Source organism: Hevea brasiliensis, chromosome 4 (assembly GCF_030052815.1).
Source record: "Hevea brasiliensis isolate MT/VB/25A 57/8 chromosome 4, ASM3005281v1, whole genome shotgun sequence".
In the NCBI taxonomy this organism is placed as follows: Eukaryota; Viridiplantae; Streptophyta; class Magnoliopsida; order Malpighiales; family Euphorbiaceae; genus Hevea; species Hevea brasiliensis.
Genome location: NC_079496.1, coordinates 112783278 through 112797476, shown reverse-complemented (window position 1 = coordinate 112797476; position 14199 = coordinate 112783278). Strand labels below are relative to the sequence as shown.

The 14199-nt window shown below is 34.6% G+C and overlaps 1 protein-coding gene across 1 annotated transcript; it reads left to right on the top strand.

Annotated features, from left to right (window-relative positions):
* Nucleotides 1–7207: 7207 nt before the first annotated feature.
* On the top strand, nt 7208–11737 carry LOC110633144 (IAA-amino acid hydrolase ILR1-like 4). Its single transcript, XM_021781643.2, has 5 exons — nt 7208–7918; nt 8085–8210; nt 10066–10380; nt 10848–10976; nt 11118–11737. The coding sequence occupies exons 1-5, from the start codon at nt 7391–7393 to the stop codon at nt 11523–11525; spliced, it is 1506 nt and encodes a 501-aa protein (XP_021637335.2). The 5' UTR covers nt 7208–7390; the 3' UTR covers nt 11526–11737.
* Nucleotides 11738–14199: the final 2462 nt, after the last annotated feature.

Below are 14199 nucleotides of genomic sequence, written 5' to 3'. Positions count from 1 at the left end.
AACAGTTATCACTCCAGCATAGGGATGGCACCCTATGAGGCACTATATGGAAGAAAGTATAGGTCTCCTCTGTGTTGGACGGAAATGGGAGAAGCGAAGGTGCATGATGTAGACCTAGTGCAGTACACTTCAGAGGTAGTTCCTTTAATCAGGGAACGATTGAAAACAGCTTTCAGTAGGCAAAAGAGTTATGTAGACCCCAGACGGAGGGATGTGGAGTTTGCAGTAGGCGACTATGTATTCCTGAAGGTTTCTCCGATGAAGGGAGTCATGAGATTTGGAAAGAAGGGCAAGTTGGCACCTCGGTATATCGGACCTTTTGAGGTTACTGATAGAGTTGGAGCAGTTGCCTACCGGTTGGAGCTACCACCCAACCTCTCTCATGTTCATCCCGTGTTTCACATCTCCATGCTCAGGAAATACATTCCCGATCCTTCTCATGTACTGCAGCCGGATGTGATAGAGCTAAAAGAGAACTTGACATTTGAGGAGCAGCCTGTAGCCATAGTGGACTACCAAGTGAGACAGCTGAGATCAAAACAGATCCCTATGGTTAAGGTTTTGTGGAGGAGTCAGTCAGTGGAAGAGTGCACCTGGGAGTCAGAACGGGACATGCGTAGCAAGTACCCTTATCTGTTCAATGTGTAATCATGTACTTTATTCTGCCTTGTGTAAAATTCGAGGACGAATTTTCTGTAAGGGGGGGAGAATGTAACACCCTGATTTTTATATATTATTATTGGGCTTCGTGTAGGTATCTTCAATTCGCGGAAATTCGACAGTTGTCCGGATCTGTGAATTTCCGTCGCATGCACTACCACCGGAAAAGTCTCCGAATTGGATCGAGGTTTTGGCTAGCCCCCCATTGTCAGACGTCCCGAGCGCGTTCCCGAAGTCGGAATTGGCAAAGGTAAACCCGAACCTTCCTTTTTCGTAATTTTCTAGTGCTTAAATAGGATTAAAAATCCATAAAATATTCGTGGTAGCTTAGAAAATTATGATTCTTTTTGCAATAGCTTAGTAATATTGCTAAGGACCGCGGGGCAAAGTTTTAGAATTTTTAGAGCTTATTTGGGCAGTTTTTGCAAAAATGGTCAATTATAGGGACTAAATTGAAATTTTGCGTATTGTGATGGATGATCGATTTGATGGGCGGGAGGGGCTGTGTGATATGATTGAGCTGTGGATATATGGATTGTGAGTATAGAAGTGTGTTTTGAACCCTTTGCAGTTGGGTAGGTCCTAGGTATAGGGGAGACTCACGGATTTTCTACGACTTAGACGTATTGGTCTTTTTCTTTGTTTGTATTGAGTCGATTGTATTAAATAATTGTAATATAATTGTCGTGAGCGGATGCCTTCTTCCTCCGCCCACCGCCACGGTGATTGTCCAAGTCCGTGAGTAAAATATTAATTTTAATTGTAATTTCGATATTATTATATGTTCACTGCCCATGCATCACTTATATGCATATATTTATGTAGTTAAACTCTAGGCACGATTTATGATGCATTGATAATCTTAAAGTGCCATGATGTTGTTGTGGTAATTTGGAGCAGCAGTGTGCGTGCGTTGGCGTGTGTGTGATGTGGTGTGGACTATGGATAGGACGGTAGTCACGCTTGAGTTCTTATTGGGACCCGATCCTTCGAGGGGTAGTCACGGCTTGAGTTCTTCGTTGGGACCCTCGATTTGGTTTATTAAGCAAAAGTCCGGCTTGAGTTCTTCGCTGGCACCAGGTTGGATTTAAGAGAGTCAGATAGGGATCGGCCCCATATGTTATGATTGATGCTACAGGTGCGTGAGTGCTCCAAATTACCTTTTGATGTTATAATGTGAAAATGTTGTTGATGTTGCATTTCATTCCACAAAGTTGCATTAGTTTTAGATAGTTATAGAGATTATGGTTAAAATTGATATTTTACTTTCTCGAGTCGAACGCTCACTCTGCTCAAAAATTTTTACAGCCACGGAGGATATTTTTGAGGTTAACTCGCTTTCTCCTCGCAGTCAATTATTACCGCTTGTATAAACTTGTTAAATCTTAGAATTTCCGCATGTTAGAAATGTTTATTTGATTTGGGTGCGTAAACTAAATTATTATTTTGGGACACAGAAACTTAATATGCTATGCATGTTTGATGGATTGGATGAGGGAGCTGAGCTCCCATTTATTATTATGTTGATGAGTATGTGGAGGGTGAGCTGAGCTCCCCAATTGACTATATATTGTGTTTACAGGTCGGGTGAGTCGAAAACTCCCCGTTGGTAAGTCCATTTTATGGCCGGACTCTGTCCGTTTGTTTTCTTGAAATTGGGCCCAAATGGGCCTTAGAGATGGGTTAATGAACAGTTAGGCTTACTACGGGCCTCGGGGGCTTTAGGCTGGCCCAGGTCCTAGTGCCAGTCCGGCCCATAGGTTGGGTCGTGACAATAAAATTATAGATAATAAATATAAAATTAGAAATAAGTCATAAGTCATAGAATAAAACATGTAAATTATAGAACTTCAGACTTTAATAAATAGAAATAAGCTATAAGTCATAATAAACAAAATGCAAAAAGTATATAAAAAACTTATAACTAAAACTACTTATTATTAAGATTTTCAAAATCATCTTTATTTTCAATAGCAGCCATCACAAATTTTTCATTCTCTTCATCATCATCAACTTGTGAAGAGGATACACCTCTTATTGGATGAGGCCTTCGAAATGATAGAGTTTCAACTGGTGTTGATCTTGCAATTGATCTCGACTCATAACGAGATTCAGAAACTCCAGCTGCTTTACCAATATTATCCTAGGTCAACACGTCATCCATAAAAATAAGAGAATCATCATCATCATCATCCCCATTGCCTTTTTCTTAGTCACCAAGCAACCACTCATTACTTTTATTAATATTTGCCAAATTAATAAGTGTTGTGATATCCCCAAAAGTGTGTCGGCATAGCAACGCTCTATTGTACTTTACATATACCAAATTGTCTAAACATTCTTAAAATAGCTGATTTATTTTCTTATTATGAAGCTGTCATTAATTTTACAGTGATAAATAAATTAAACTTCAAACTCAAAAGGTTCAAAATAAAATAACAAAGTAAATATATATATTACTTACATGTTCAAAAATACTCAAATTTCTCTTGCAACCACTTGCACTACATGTGAGACTTAGAACCTTCACAGCAAACCTTTGTAGGTTTGCAATTAAAGAACCATATATTTTTCACCAAGCAGCTATTAAGATATAGAACCAATGATCGTTAAATTCATAATATAAATTAATAAATGAGCAAAATGAAAAATTAATAAGAATTTAAATTAATAACCTAGAGATTTGGTTGTTCTTCCTCTAACAGCAGAAGGAAAATCAAAGGTTCCCGTAGTTGCCTTATATCTCTCAATTTCATCAAGAATCATGTCAACTTTTGCTGAATATTTTTCCATTTTATGAATGTACGAAAGCAATCATATATTGACCTCTTCATCAGACTCAATTCTCATCTTATTTGGATAAAAGAATTCAGGATTCAGAAAGTATCCGGTAGCATGCAAAGGATGATGCAATTGAAGTGACCATCTTGCATCAATAATCTCAAAAATACTTTTGTATTTCTTTTCATTGCCATTGAGTGAGTTGGCAATGGTTCCTATGACTGGTTTTTTTTTTTTTTCATTATCAACTAATTGAAGTACACGAACAAGAGGACCAAAAACCTTAAGAGCATAAACAACATGATTCCAAAAGGCAGGACTCAAAATCGTCCTTTCATATTTTTTGCCTTTCATCTCTTTAGCCCATTTACTAGTTGTCCAGCTTTCTGCAGAAAACATTTTTCTAATGTTGACCTTCTAAAGATGAATCATTCCCAGTGTAATAAAAGCAATAGCAAATCTAGTTTGCCCTGGCCTTAGCAATTTTACTCCATTAGTAAACTTCTGTAACATATTTAGAACTCCTCAAGAGTTGTATATGAAACCATTAAGCTCAATAGTTGGGCGGAATAATTCTTTGAAAACACTTATCTTAAAAATATCCTCCAACAACAAATCTATACAATGAGCTATACATGGAGTCTAGTATATATGAGGAAAATTTGCTTCCAACATTCTTTCTATCATAAACATGTAGAAAATTCATTTTATTGATAATAAAAATAAAATGATATTTTTTTCAGTAATAACAAATATTAAATAAAAATTTTACTTGTTGCAACATTATTCGATACATTATCTGTAACCACTTGAATCACTTTTTCAGGATCAATTTCCTTCAATTCTTTCTCAATCAAACTAGCCAATAATGCCACTGTCTTTGATTCATCACTTGTATCAACTGATTTAATAAATACGCTTCCCTTTGGACTATTAACCAAGAAATTAATCAACGTTCTCCCTTTTCTATCTGTCCATCCATATCACATTAAAGAACATCTATGAGACTCAAGAAGTTCATTTATGATCTGCACTTCATTGTTAAGTAACCGAACTCTAACCTCATGAAAACTTGGAGGTTTCATTTCTCTCCCATAATTTTCAATTGCTCAAATCATTTTTCCGAAGTTATCATAATTCACAGCATTAAAAGCTATTCTCATATCATACATCCATTGTGCTATGGCAACACAAGCACGGTCCCTTAACACCTTCTTAGCTGGACTATTTTCATCAATAGTAGTTAGCCTCATATTTTTTCCCATAACAACCGATTTAGGGGAAAAATAATAGTCAATAGGCCATTTACTGCTTTGTGGTAGTAAAACTTTTAGGTTTTTTGAAGCATTAGTACTAGTACTACTAGCATTAATTATTTGCCTTCGTTTTTCACAAACAATTTCTTGCATCAACTCTTCCTCTTCCTCATTTTCATCAAATCCCAGTACTTCAACATCATCAAATTCAGGTGGTCTTTCCATATTTATAACTGATTTTTGCTCTCTCTTTTTAGTAATGAATTTCTGCATTTGATTCCTTACATCTTCTGGACATTTTGGACACTGAATTACATTTTTGTAACCTCCATAAAAGTGTTGCTTAATTTTATTAACTCTCCCTTTATAAACTTTTATATAGTACATGCATTGAATATCATTGATATTATTTTCATTACCTTGAATTACAAGTGCCCATCATGGGTCCGTTTTTCTACTGCTAATAGAAGATCTAGTTGTATTACCCTTATCACCCATATATAATCTAACAAAAAAAAATTAATAAGAATAAAAAATAAATTAAACAATTAGTTAACAAGAATAAAAAGTAAAGGAATCAAATTATATCCATATAAAATAACCAAATAATTAACAACTAATGTCTAATTAACAAGAAAAAAAAGTAAAACTAATCAAACTAACAACTAATTAAAAAGAATAACAAGTAAAAAGTAAATTAATTAACAACAAATTAACAGTACCCATATAAATTAAACAATTAATTAACAAGAATAAAAAGTAAAATAATCAAATTAACAATAAATTAATAATTCCCATATAAAATAAATAACTAATTAATAAATAATGTCTAATTAACAAGACAAAATGTAAAACTAATCAAATTAACAAGAATAACAATTAAAAAAGTAAACGAATTACCAACGAATTAACAATGCCTATATAAATTAAACAATTAATTAACAAAAACAAAAAGTAAAATAATCAAATTAACAATAAATCAATAATTCCTATATAAAATAAACAACTAATTAACAAGACAAAAAGGAACACTAATCAAATTAACAAGAATAACAACTAAAAAGTAAACTAATTACCAACAAATTAATAATACCTATATTAATTAAATAATTAATTAACAAGAACAAAAAATACAATAATCAAATTAACAATAAATTAATAATTTCTATATAAAATAAACAACTAATTAACAAGACAAAAAGCAATATTAATCAAATTAACAAGAATAACAACTAAAAAGTAAACTACTTACCAATAAATTAATAATACCCATATTAATTAAATAATTAATTAACAAGAATAAAAAGTAAAATAATCAAATTAATAATAAATTAATAATTTCTATATAAAATAAATAACTAATAAGAACTAATATCTTATTAACAAGATAAAATGCAAAACTAATCAAATTAATAAAAATAACAAGTAAAAAATAAATTAATTACTATTAAATTAATAATATCTATATTAAATAATCAACTAATTAACAAATAAAATAATTAATTTAACAATACTCATAAAATTTAAATAATTAATTAATAAAAATAAAAGATAAAATAATTGAATTAATAATAAATAATTAATTAATTAATAATACCAAGAAGAGAGAAGGAGAAAAAAAAAAAAAGGGAAAATTGATGCTGTACCGTGAGCCTTGAGGAAAAAAAAAAAAAAGGAGAGGTAAAGAACAAAGTAAAACAGAGGAAAAGAAAAAGAATATGAGAGAGAGAGAGATAGAGTGTGTTGTGACATAAAGAGGAAGCGAGGAAGTGAACTGCAGCTTCTCTTTGTCTTTAAGTAAGTGGGTTTTAGGGTTTTATTAGTTATTATCTTAAAAACAAAAAGTAAAAATAAAATGTTAATGCTGCGTTAAAAAAGGCGCTGCCTTTTGCCTGTGTCATTTCTCACCTCACCGGCCGGCCTGAGGCATCACCTCTCAGAATGCTAGGCCAGGCCTTCAGTGTGTCATGGATGCCTCACATGGCTAGATATTGTCCGCTTTAAGCCTCAGCCCTCATAGTTTTATTCCTGGGCCGAGCCTTTGCCCAACTCAAAATGCGTCTAACCAAGCAAGGCCACCCCTTTCATATAAACCCAGGAACTCCCCCATACTTGGCCGATGTGGGATTGAGTCACCTCTGTGACACAGTGGAGGCGACAGAGGGGGGTCTCGCCTCACTTACAGCCTCTGTCGGCTTTAATTACACTAATATGTGTAACCTCACATGTTTATATATATATATATATATATATATATATATATATATATATATATATATATATATATTAAATTAATGGATAATAATGCTTTTTCCCTTAATATTACAATTTTTTTAAATATTATTATTTAATATTTAAATTTGTTTCTTTTAAAAAGTTTAGATAAAAAAATTTGCTTAATTTCTTTAAAAATATAATTTTTTTTTTATTTTTAAATTAAAGGTATTGTCAGCTATGCAACGTAATTAAATATAAATTTTCAAATTAAAAAAAATGGGTGTTAGTAACAAGAAGCAGCATAGCGTCCGCTCTACACTATCATCCATATCCTGTAATGGTTATGTGGAAAATGGCTTTTTCTGAGCAAGAATTTGCCATGGAAAACAGACATAAAAGCAGAGAGAGCTTTACTGTGCTCTGTGATCCCCCCACGTGTACCTATTAGCTTATTCTTAAAGACTGACCTTTCTTGGATGTTTCCTTCAAGGGAGTCGTCATCTTTGTCTCTCTCGTTGTCGTTGTTTGCTTGCTCTTTATTCTTCACTTCAACATCGCACGCAACACGATCTCTCGGTGTGTGTGTCTCTCTCTCTCCCTCTCTTTCTCGCCTTTCCAGTTTCTTGAATTTCAACAGATTAATGGGACTCTTCAAACGTTGGATTCTATGCTTTCTAGCTCTCAACTTCTTTGCCCCAATGCCTGTCTCCTCAAAACCTTCTTTAAGCCCTGAAGCACTTGCTCGAATCCCTGTCGATTTTCTTGACCTTGCAAAGAAACCAGAGCTTGCAGATTACATGGTCGGTATTAGGAGGAGAATCCACGAGAACCCAGAACTTGGTTTTGAGGAATTTGAGACCAGTAAGCTTATTAGAGACGAGCTTGATCATTTAGGCATCCATTATAAGCACCCAGTTGCTATTACCGGTGTTGTTGGTTATGTTGGCACCGGTGGGCCTCCTTTCGTTGCCATAAGAGCTGATATGGATGCTCTAGCCATGGAGGTCTTGTTTTATTTTTCTTTTATATATGTTTCTGTTCTTTTTTTTTTCAAATTACTTTCTGCTGCTTGCTCGCTGGTAAGTTCCATGTACAGTTTACTGGATCTTTCCGGATTTAGTTAAAAGAGAATTAGTGATGTGAAGAATCATTATGGAGTTTCAATTGCAGGAGGCAGTGGAATGGGAGCACAGGAGTAAAGTTCCAGGTAAAATGCATGCTTGTGGACACGATGCCCATGTTGCAATGCTTCTTGGTGCTGCTAAGATGCTTCAAGAGCATCGCCACGAATTACAGGTTTAATCTTCCTCAAATTATTTTCTTTCAACGGAATATCCAATTGGGTGGAAATAGAGAGTAGAGGTCACATCCAAAAGCATTGGATAGTTGAATAATTATATATATATACAATGCAAAACATGTGATGGATTGGAATTTTGTGAAATATTTAAAAATCTTGTGTTTGAATTACATAAATATATGATCAGTTTCCATGCTTGTGCATGTTATTTTCTTTGTACCAAATCTTCTCATGGATTATTCATCAATGAGAACTAGTTGTTCTAGCGTGAACTTACTTCAAAATTCCCAATGATTTTTTGTTGTTTAGCCTTTTCGCTTCACAAGAAGCTGGCATTCCCTTGAGGTAGATTTTTGTCTCTTAAAGATATCTAATTCCTTTATTTTGTGTACTGTCACCCTCAATAGTTGTATTGGATCTACATATATTTGTCTTCTTTTAGATATAAATGCTTACTTTTTTGTTTGTAATCTTGGGCTGAAAAGGTTATACCCTTTGGTATTTCTAATCATCTCTTATGATTCCATATATACTTAATTGTCATCATTTTAATTGTCTTTCACCAAGTTCTCTCTTTTCCTTGCAAGACATATTATTTTGACTTGACCTGATGTTGAATAGTCAGGTCCATATGATTAATCAAATCATTTAAATTGATGAAGAATTAGTTTTTCTATAGTTGCAGAGAGTGTGGGATAGATCCAGGATTGTGAAATGCAGAAAGAAATTTAGTGGTCAGTGAAGGGAAGATATAATGCCCCACATTAATTAAGTTTTCTTCCCCTGGCTTCTTTTCCTGTAAATAAGTATCTTAACTAGCAGATATGAAAGTTTGCGATGTTTAATGGCAAGCATGTGTCATACATGTAACATACAGGCTGATGAGGTCTCTAGCTGGAGTCAAGCTTATAGGTTGCCGGTGGCATATTTCTTAACATCTTATCTGCATTAAGGTCTTTGGTGTGGAGCTCTTGTTCTGAAAATAAAGAAATTGGCTTCTTTATGAATATAACATGAATGAGAATTTCATATCGAAGGTTCCTATGGCTTAAAGTTTTCATTCAACCTTTCATGGGGTCATATAACATAGGTAAAAGTGTAAGAGATGTCAGATTCCTACCTGGACTGCATGATAGGAAAGCTATTTGGCCACTAATTATAAGCAACTTTACTGAGATGTCTGGAGACTCTGAACTACTTTGGCAGGTCTGTCTAAAATACCTAGAACACCCAGAATTATTTGTCCTCATGAATCCGACATTAAACTCCCATACTGACTAATTGGTTTCTTTTAGATGCATTCCTCTAGCACATGAAAAGGACATTACACTGGACTGGATCAATGGGTTCTGATGTTCTGAAATTTTAGAAGCATGATTTGTTTCTGCTCAAATATTCACTTATTGCCCATTCCTTCCTTCCTTTTCTCCTTTGATAATGTCAGCTTAGATAAGGAAGAGGTAAGAGAGCCCCATGGATAATGTGGTAAAAAATTCATGACGAAGTGTGATCGCAACAACTAAAATTAATTATCTAAAGGCATGAGGAGAGTAGATGCCTTGTATAGAAGATTTGAAATGAGCTATAAGCATATCATCTTCCAAACATGTTTACCCTTTTTACCTTTTCCATTCCCCCCTCCATTACAGATGTAGCAACTGCAGTCTCTGACTAAAATATTGTACACCATGAGAACATTGTACCCCTTCGCTGTGCATCACTTAGGAAATTCAGTGCTGTAGAACCAGAGTCAGTTTTATGTGTCGTTATCTTTTAGTAATCGGCAGTAATGTAGAATGCCAATTTCTCTTTCAAAATAAAATTCTTGACTAATTCTTGTTGTTTTGATAGGGAACGGTTGCTCTTATTTTCCAACCAGCTGAGGAAGGCCATGGAGGAGCCAAGAGAATGTTGGATGCTGGAGTCCTCAAAGATATTAATGCCATCTTTGGAATACATGTTTCTGGTCATTACCCTATTGGTACAGTTGCCTTAAGAGCTGGTCCCATTTTGGCTGCAAGCGGTTTCTTTGATGCAGTGATAAGTGGAAAGGGAGGACATGCTGCCATTCCACAGAACTCAATTGATCCTATTTTAGCAGCTTCCAATGTGATCGTTAGTCTGCAACATCTCGTTTCACGTGAAGCTGATCCCTTGGATTCACAGGTGCCATCTTTTTCTCACACAGATATGCATGTATGCATGCACATGTTGCCAATTTTAACACCCCTTTCCCTCTTTTTTATGTGGAACCTTTTCTAAGCAAAATTAACTAATGTATCTGAGCAAAGTAATCTCTTTTCATATATAGCCTTTCAGTTGTCTCCAAGTCATTTTTCTGCCCCACCCATTTATAATCTTGATACTGAATGTTTCTTGATGCCAACCTCAACCATTTTTTTAACATATTGGCCTTCATCTCATTCTCTCTCTTTTTTTATCCAATAATTTTTTAACTGAATTTTAAGGTAAATATTCACCATAGCATTGTCTTTGGCTCTTTGCTATCAAATATGGAATGCCTATTGATGACATCTGGCACAGATATGCTTGTGCAATGCCTTTCCATATGATGGCCTATGCTTACTTTGACTGTTCAATAAGCATTGCCAACAAGAAGAATATATATGCAGGTAGTGACAATTGCAAAATTCCAAGGAGGTGGTGCATTCAATGTTATTCCAGATTCTGTTACTATTGGTGGCACATTCAGGGCATTTTCCAAAGAGAGCTTTATCAAACTTAAACAACGAATTGAAGAGGTATCCTTGCTATATGCTACTGCTTAGTGTGCCCTATTTTTGACAATCAGGTTATCTGGGTGTTTGAATGTTCTGTACTGCCGCAGTCATAAAAGGGTATGCAATCATGGATTTTTAATTCTCTTACAACTCAAATGACAGGTTATCACAAAACAGGCTAGCGTTCAAAGGTGCAATGCTACTGTCATATTTAATGAAGATGAGAAACCCTTTTACCCAGTGACTGTAAATAACATAGAGTTGCATGAATTCTTTATAAATGTTGCATCAGACATGCTGGGTGCCCTGAACATTAAAGAAATACCACTATTGATGGGAGCAGAAGACTTCTCCTTTTTTGCAGAGGCAATTCCTGGATACTTCTTCTATGTTGGGATGAAGAATGAATCTCAAGGACCGCTTGAGCCTGGTCATTCACCTCGTTATAAAGTCAATGAAAAGGCACTTCCATATGGGGCAGCACTACATGCATCTTTAGCAACAAGGTATCTTCTGGAAAATCAACTGGAATCCAAGCTATCCAAGGGAAATTTTCATGATGAGCTATAAGTTAGTTCAGCCAAAAAGATAAAAGGGTAGTGATGCCTTGAAGCATAGTCCAATTTTTGGCAGAATATCAGAAACTGTTACACCTGTAAATTTGAATGTTTATATTAATATTTTCATGCTGCAGAGTATTCATTGACTGTGCATTACCATATTGTGTCTTTTTTTTGTTATCCTGTGCTGCTTAGAATAACTTTGAAAATACTTTCATTGAATGAGCTCTCTCTCTCTCTCTCTCTCTCTCTCTCTCTCTCTATTGTCATTATTATTATTATTATTAAGTTTTGAAAGCAAGATATGGGAATTATTGAGTTCACCGGTATGCACGTCTCATATTTAAAATTTAAGAGTTTTTTTTTTTTTAATGAAAATAGTGCACTGGGTGCAATGTGTTCATATTCTGAGGATCCATGGATTGCTTGATTTTAGTTTCTGTTAGTAATTCAAAATTATTAAAAACTTGGTATTGGCAAATCATATCCATGATCAGTTGACTTAATAAAGATGAAAGAGGGAAACTGAAACTATGGAACTGTTTAAATCAAGCAAGTTTCCGGTAATCAAGGTGTTGATGAGGTTATTTTCATGAGGAAATCTGTGCAAAATTAATTCTATTGATTGCCTTTACATGCTTCCAGAACTTGTTCTCCCAAACTAGGAATACTGCTTCCAAAATTGAGGATTCATTCTGTGATCCATTTGTTAGGTAACATGCACAGAATGAACCAAATCACAGCCTTTAATTCAGTATAGGGGATATATATATATATGACTAGTACAGTTTAGTGATTATTAACCATTAGGGAATAGATATTCCTTTAAAACTTCAAAAATATCAAATCATAGGCAGAAAAACGGAATCTCATTTTATTTCAAGAGGAGAGGAGCAGAGAATAGCCTTCAATATCATCATAATGGAGAATAGCCAAAGTGATAGCTGGATTTTGAACCCATTTTCAACCTGGAAAAAGGGTACCCGACAGCGTTTCGATTTAAAGCCACCTTTGAACCCAATTTCATCCCAAAAACTAACCCCCACTCCCCAAAACTCAAACTCAAAGCCACCCTTGAATCCAAGTCCAAACCTCAAGCCTTCTACTGAATCATCATCCATCTTGACACCCATTTCTCCTGTGTCATCAGGAAAACAATCCTGTAATAATCATGGCAGTGGGCTTCGGAAGTTTTTGAACCGTTACTTGACATGTCTCAGACCTATAAATTCAGGGTCCCAGAACAGCAACAAGGTTTATGGGAGTACAAGTAGTAATAAAGTGCACTCAATTAGATCACCCCAAATTTATTCTGATTCTCATGGTGGAATGAGCGCTGAAGATCGTGAGGAGAGCATAAAAGCACTCATTGCCTACTGCAAAAATAATTCAGTATGCTAGGTAATCAATCCTCCGTTGCTTTATTGTTCATAATTTATATTTTTTTGCCCTTTTCAATAGTACTTTAATACAAGAAGGAATTCAATACTGGATCATTGTGCGCTTATTTATTCGATAATTTTTCTAGTATACTTGATAATTTTTCATATGTTAATTGTAGCTGGTGGTGCAGGACTAATTGTCTAAGAGTGATCCTCCCAGGCTGTGATCAGAAATGGTAAAAATAAAAGCCTATGATTCACTTTTTGAGACTCTTGTCGAGAGCTATATTAGAAATAGCTTTGTTTTAAAATTTTAATGATTCGTCTTTGGTTTCTTTTAATTATGCAGGCTATATGCGAATGTGGTATCTCAAATCGCCTCACGTTTTTGGTGTAACAACTTTAAATTAATTTTAATACCTATAATTAATATTTTTAAGCAGGTGTTTAGATCCTTGTGAATTTGCCTGCCTTGTTCTTTCCTTGACGTTCATGTTTATTAACTGATGGGGCTCAGCCACCTTCGCTTGCTAGTTAGTATCGTAAATTTACAATTGAAGTTAGCCACAACTGTTCATGAAAAAAGATAACCCAATTAATAAACGTTGTCATTTGGACATTAAAGGCAGACCTTGTAATCCTAGAATCTTGCAGACTATACATTGCTCGAGGCGGCGGCCTCAGCTTTGCTTGACGAATTAATGGTTGTTGCGGCTTATCCCAGTGACAAATAGTTTCGGTTCCCAAGAAAGAGACGGATTGGAGATGGTTAAATACTTCACATTCAATACATTTTGTATTTTTTTTTCCTTTTTTTTTTTTTCAGTTCTTCCCTGAAGAAGATTTCGAAACCAGAAATCCCAACTCTACAATTTACTCATTTCTTTGCTTTGAAAGAGTAAAATGAAATCTTCCTCCTACGATAAGAAATAAATAAATTCAACCAAAGCCAATTAATTTACGTAGTCACCCTTCTCACATAGAAAGCAGAGAAAACAAGTCCTAAGAAACTAAATTGCAATAAGGTTTAGTTTAGCCTTTATACTTTTTGAAAAAATTCAATTGGGTTCAATTTTAAGTTTTGGATCAAATTAGCACAGAAATTTTTATTTATGTTCAATAAGGCCCATTTTCTGATTGGTTTATAGCGCGTGTTTTCAACAGATAACTGTAATGCATGAGTCAGTTATATATAAATAAAAAAAATACGAGACAGAGAGAGAAACTATAAAGAAACGATGAGAGTTGAAAATTCTAGAACCCTAACTCATTCTTCAATTCGTTGATGTGAGAGAGTTGAAA

What these genes read in the sequence shown, in the direction of transcription:
- LOC110633144 (XM_021781643.2), top strand. Translation starts at nt 7,391, where the DNA reads ATGTTTCCTTCAAGGGAGTCGTCATCTTTGTCTCTCTCGTTGTCGTTG. An exon ending in AGCATCGCCACGAATTACAG is followed by an intron (nt 8,211 to 10,065) that starts GTTTAATCTTCC and finishes TTGTTTTGATAG; the next exon opens with GGAACGGTTGCTCTTATTTT. An exon ending in CTGATCCCTTGGATTCACAG is followed by an intron (nt 10,381 to 10,847) that starts GTGCCATCTTTT and finishes ATATATATGCAG; the next exon opens with GTAGTGACAATTGCAAAATT.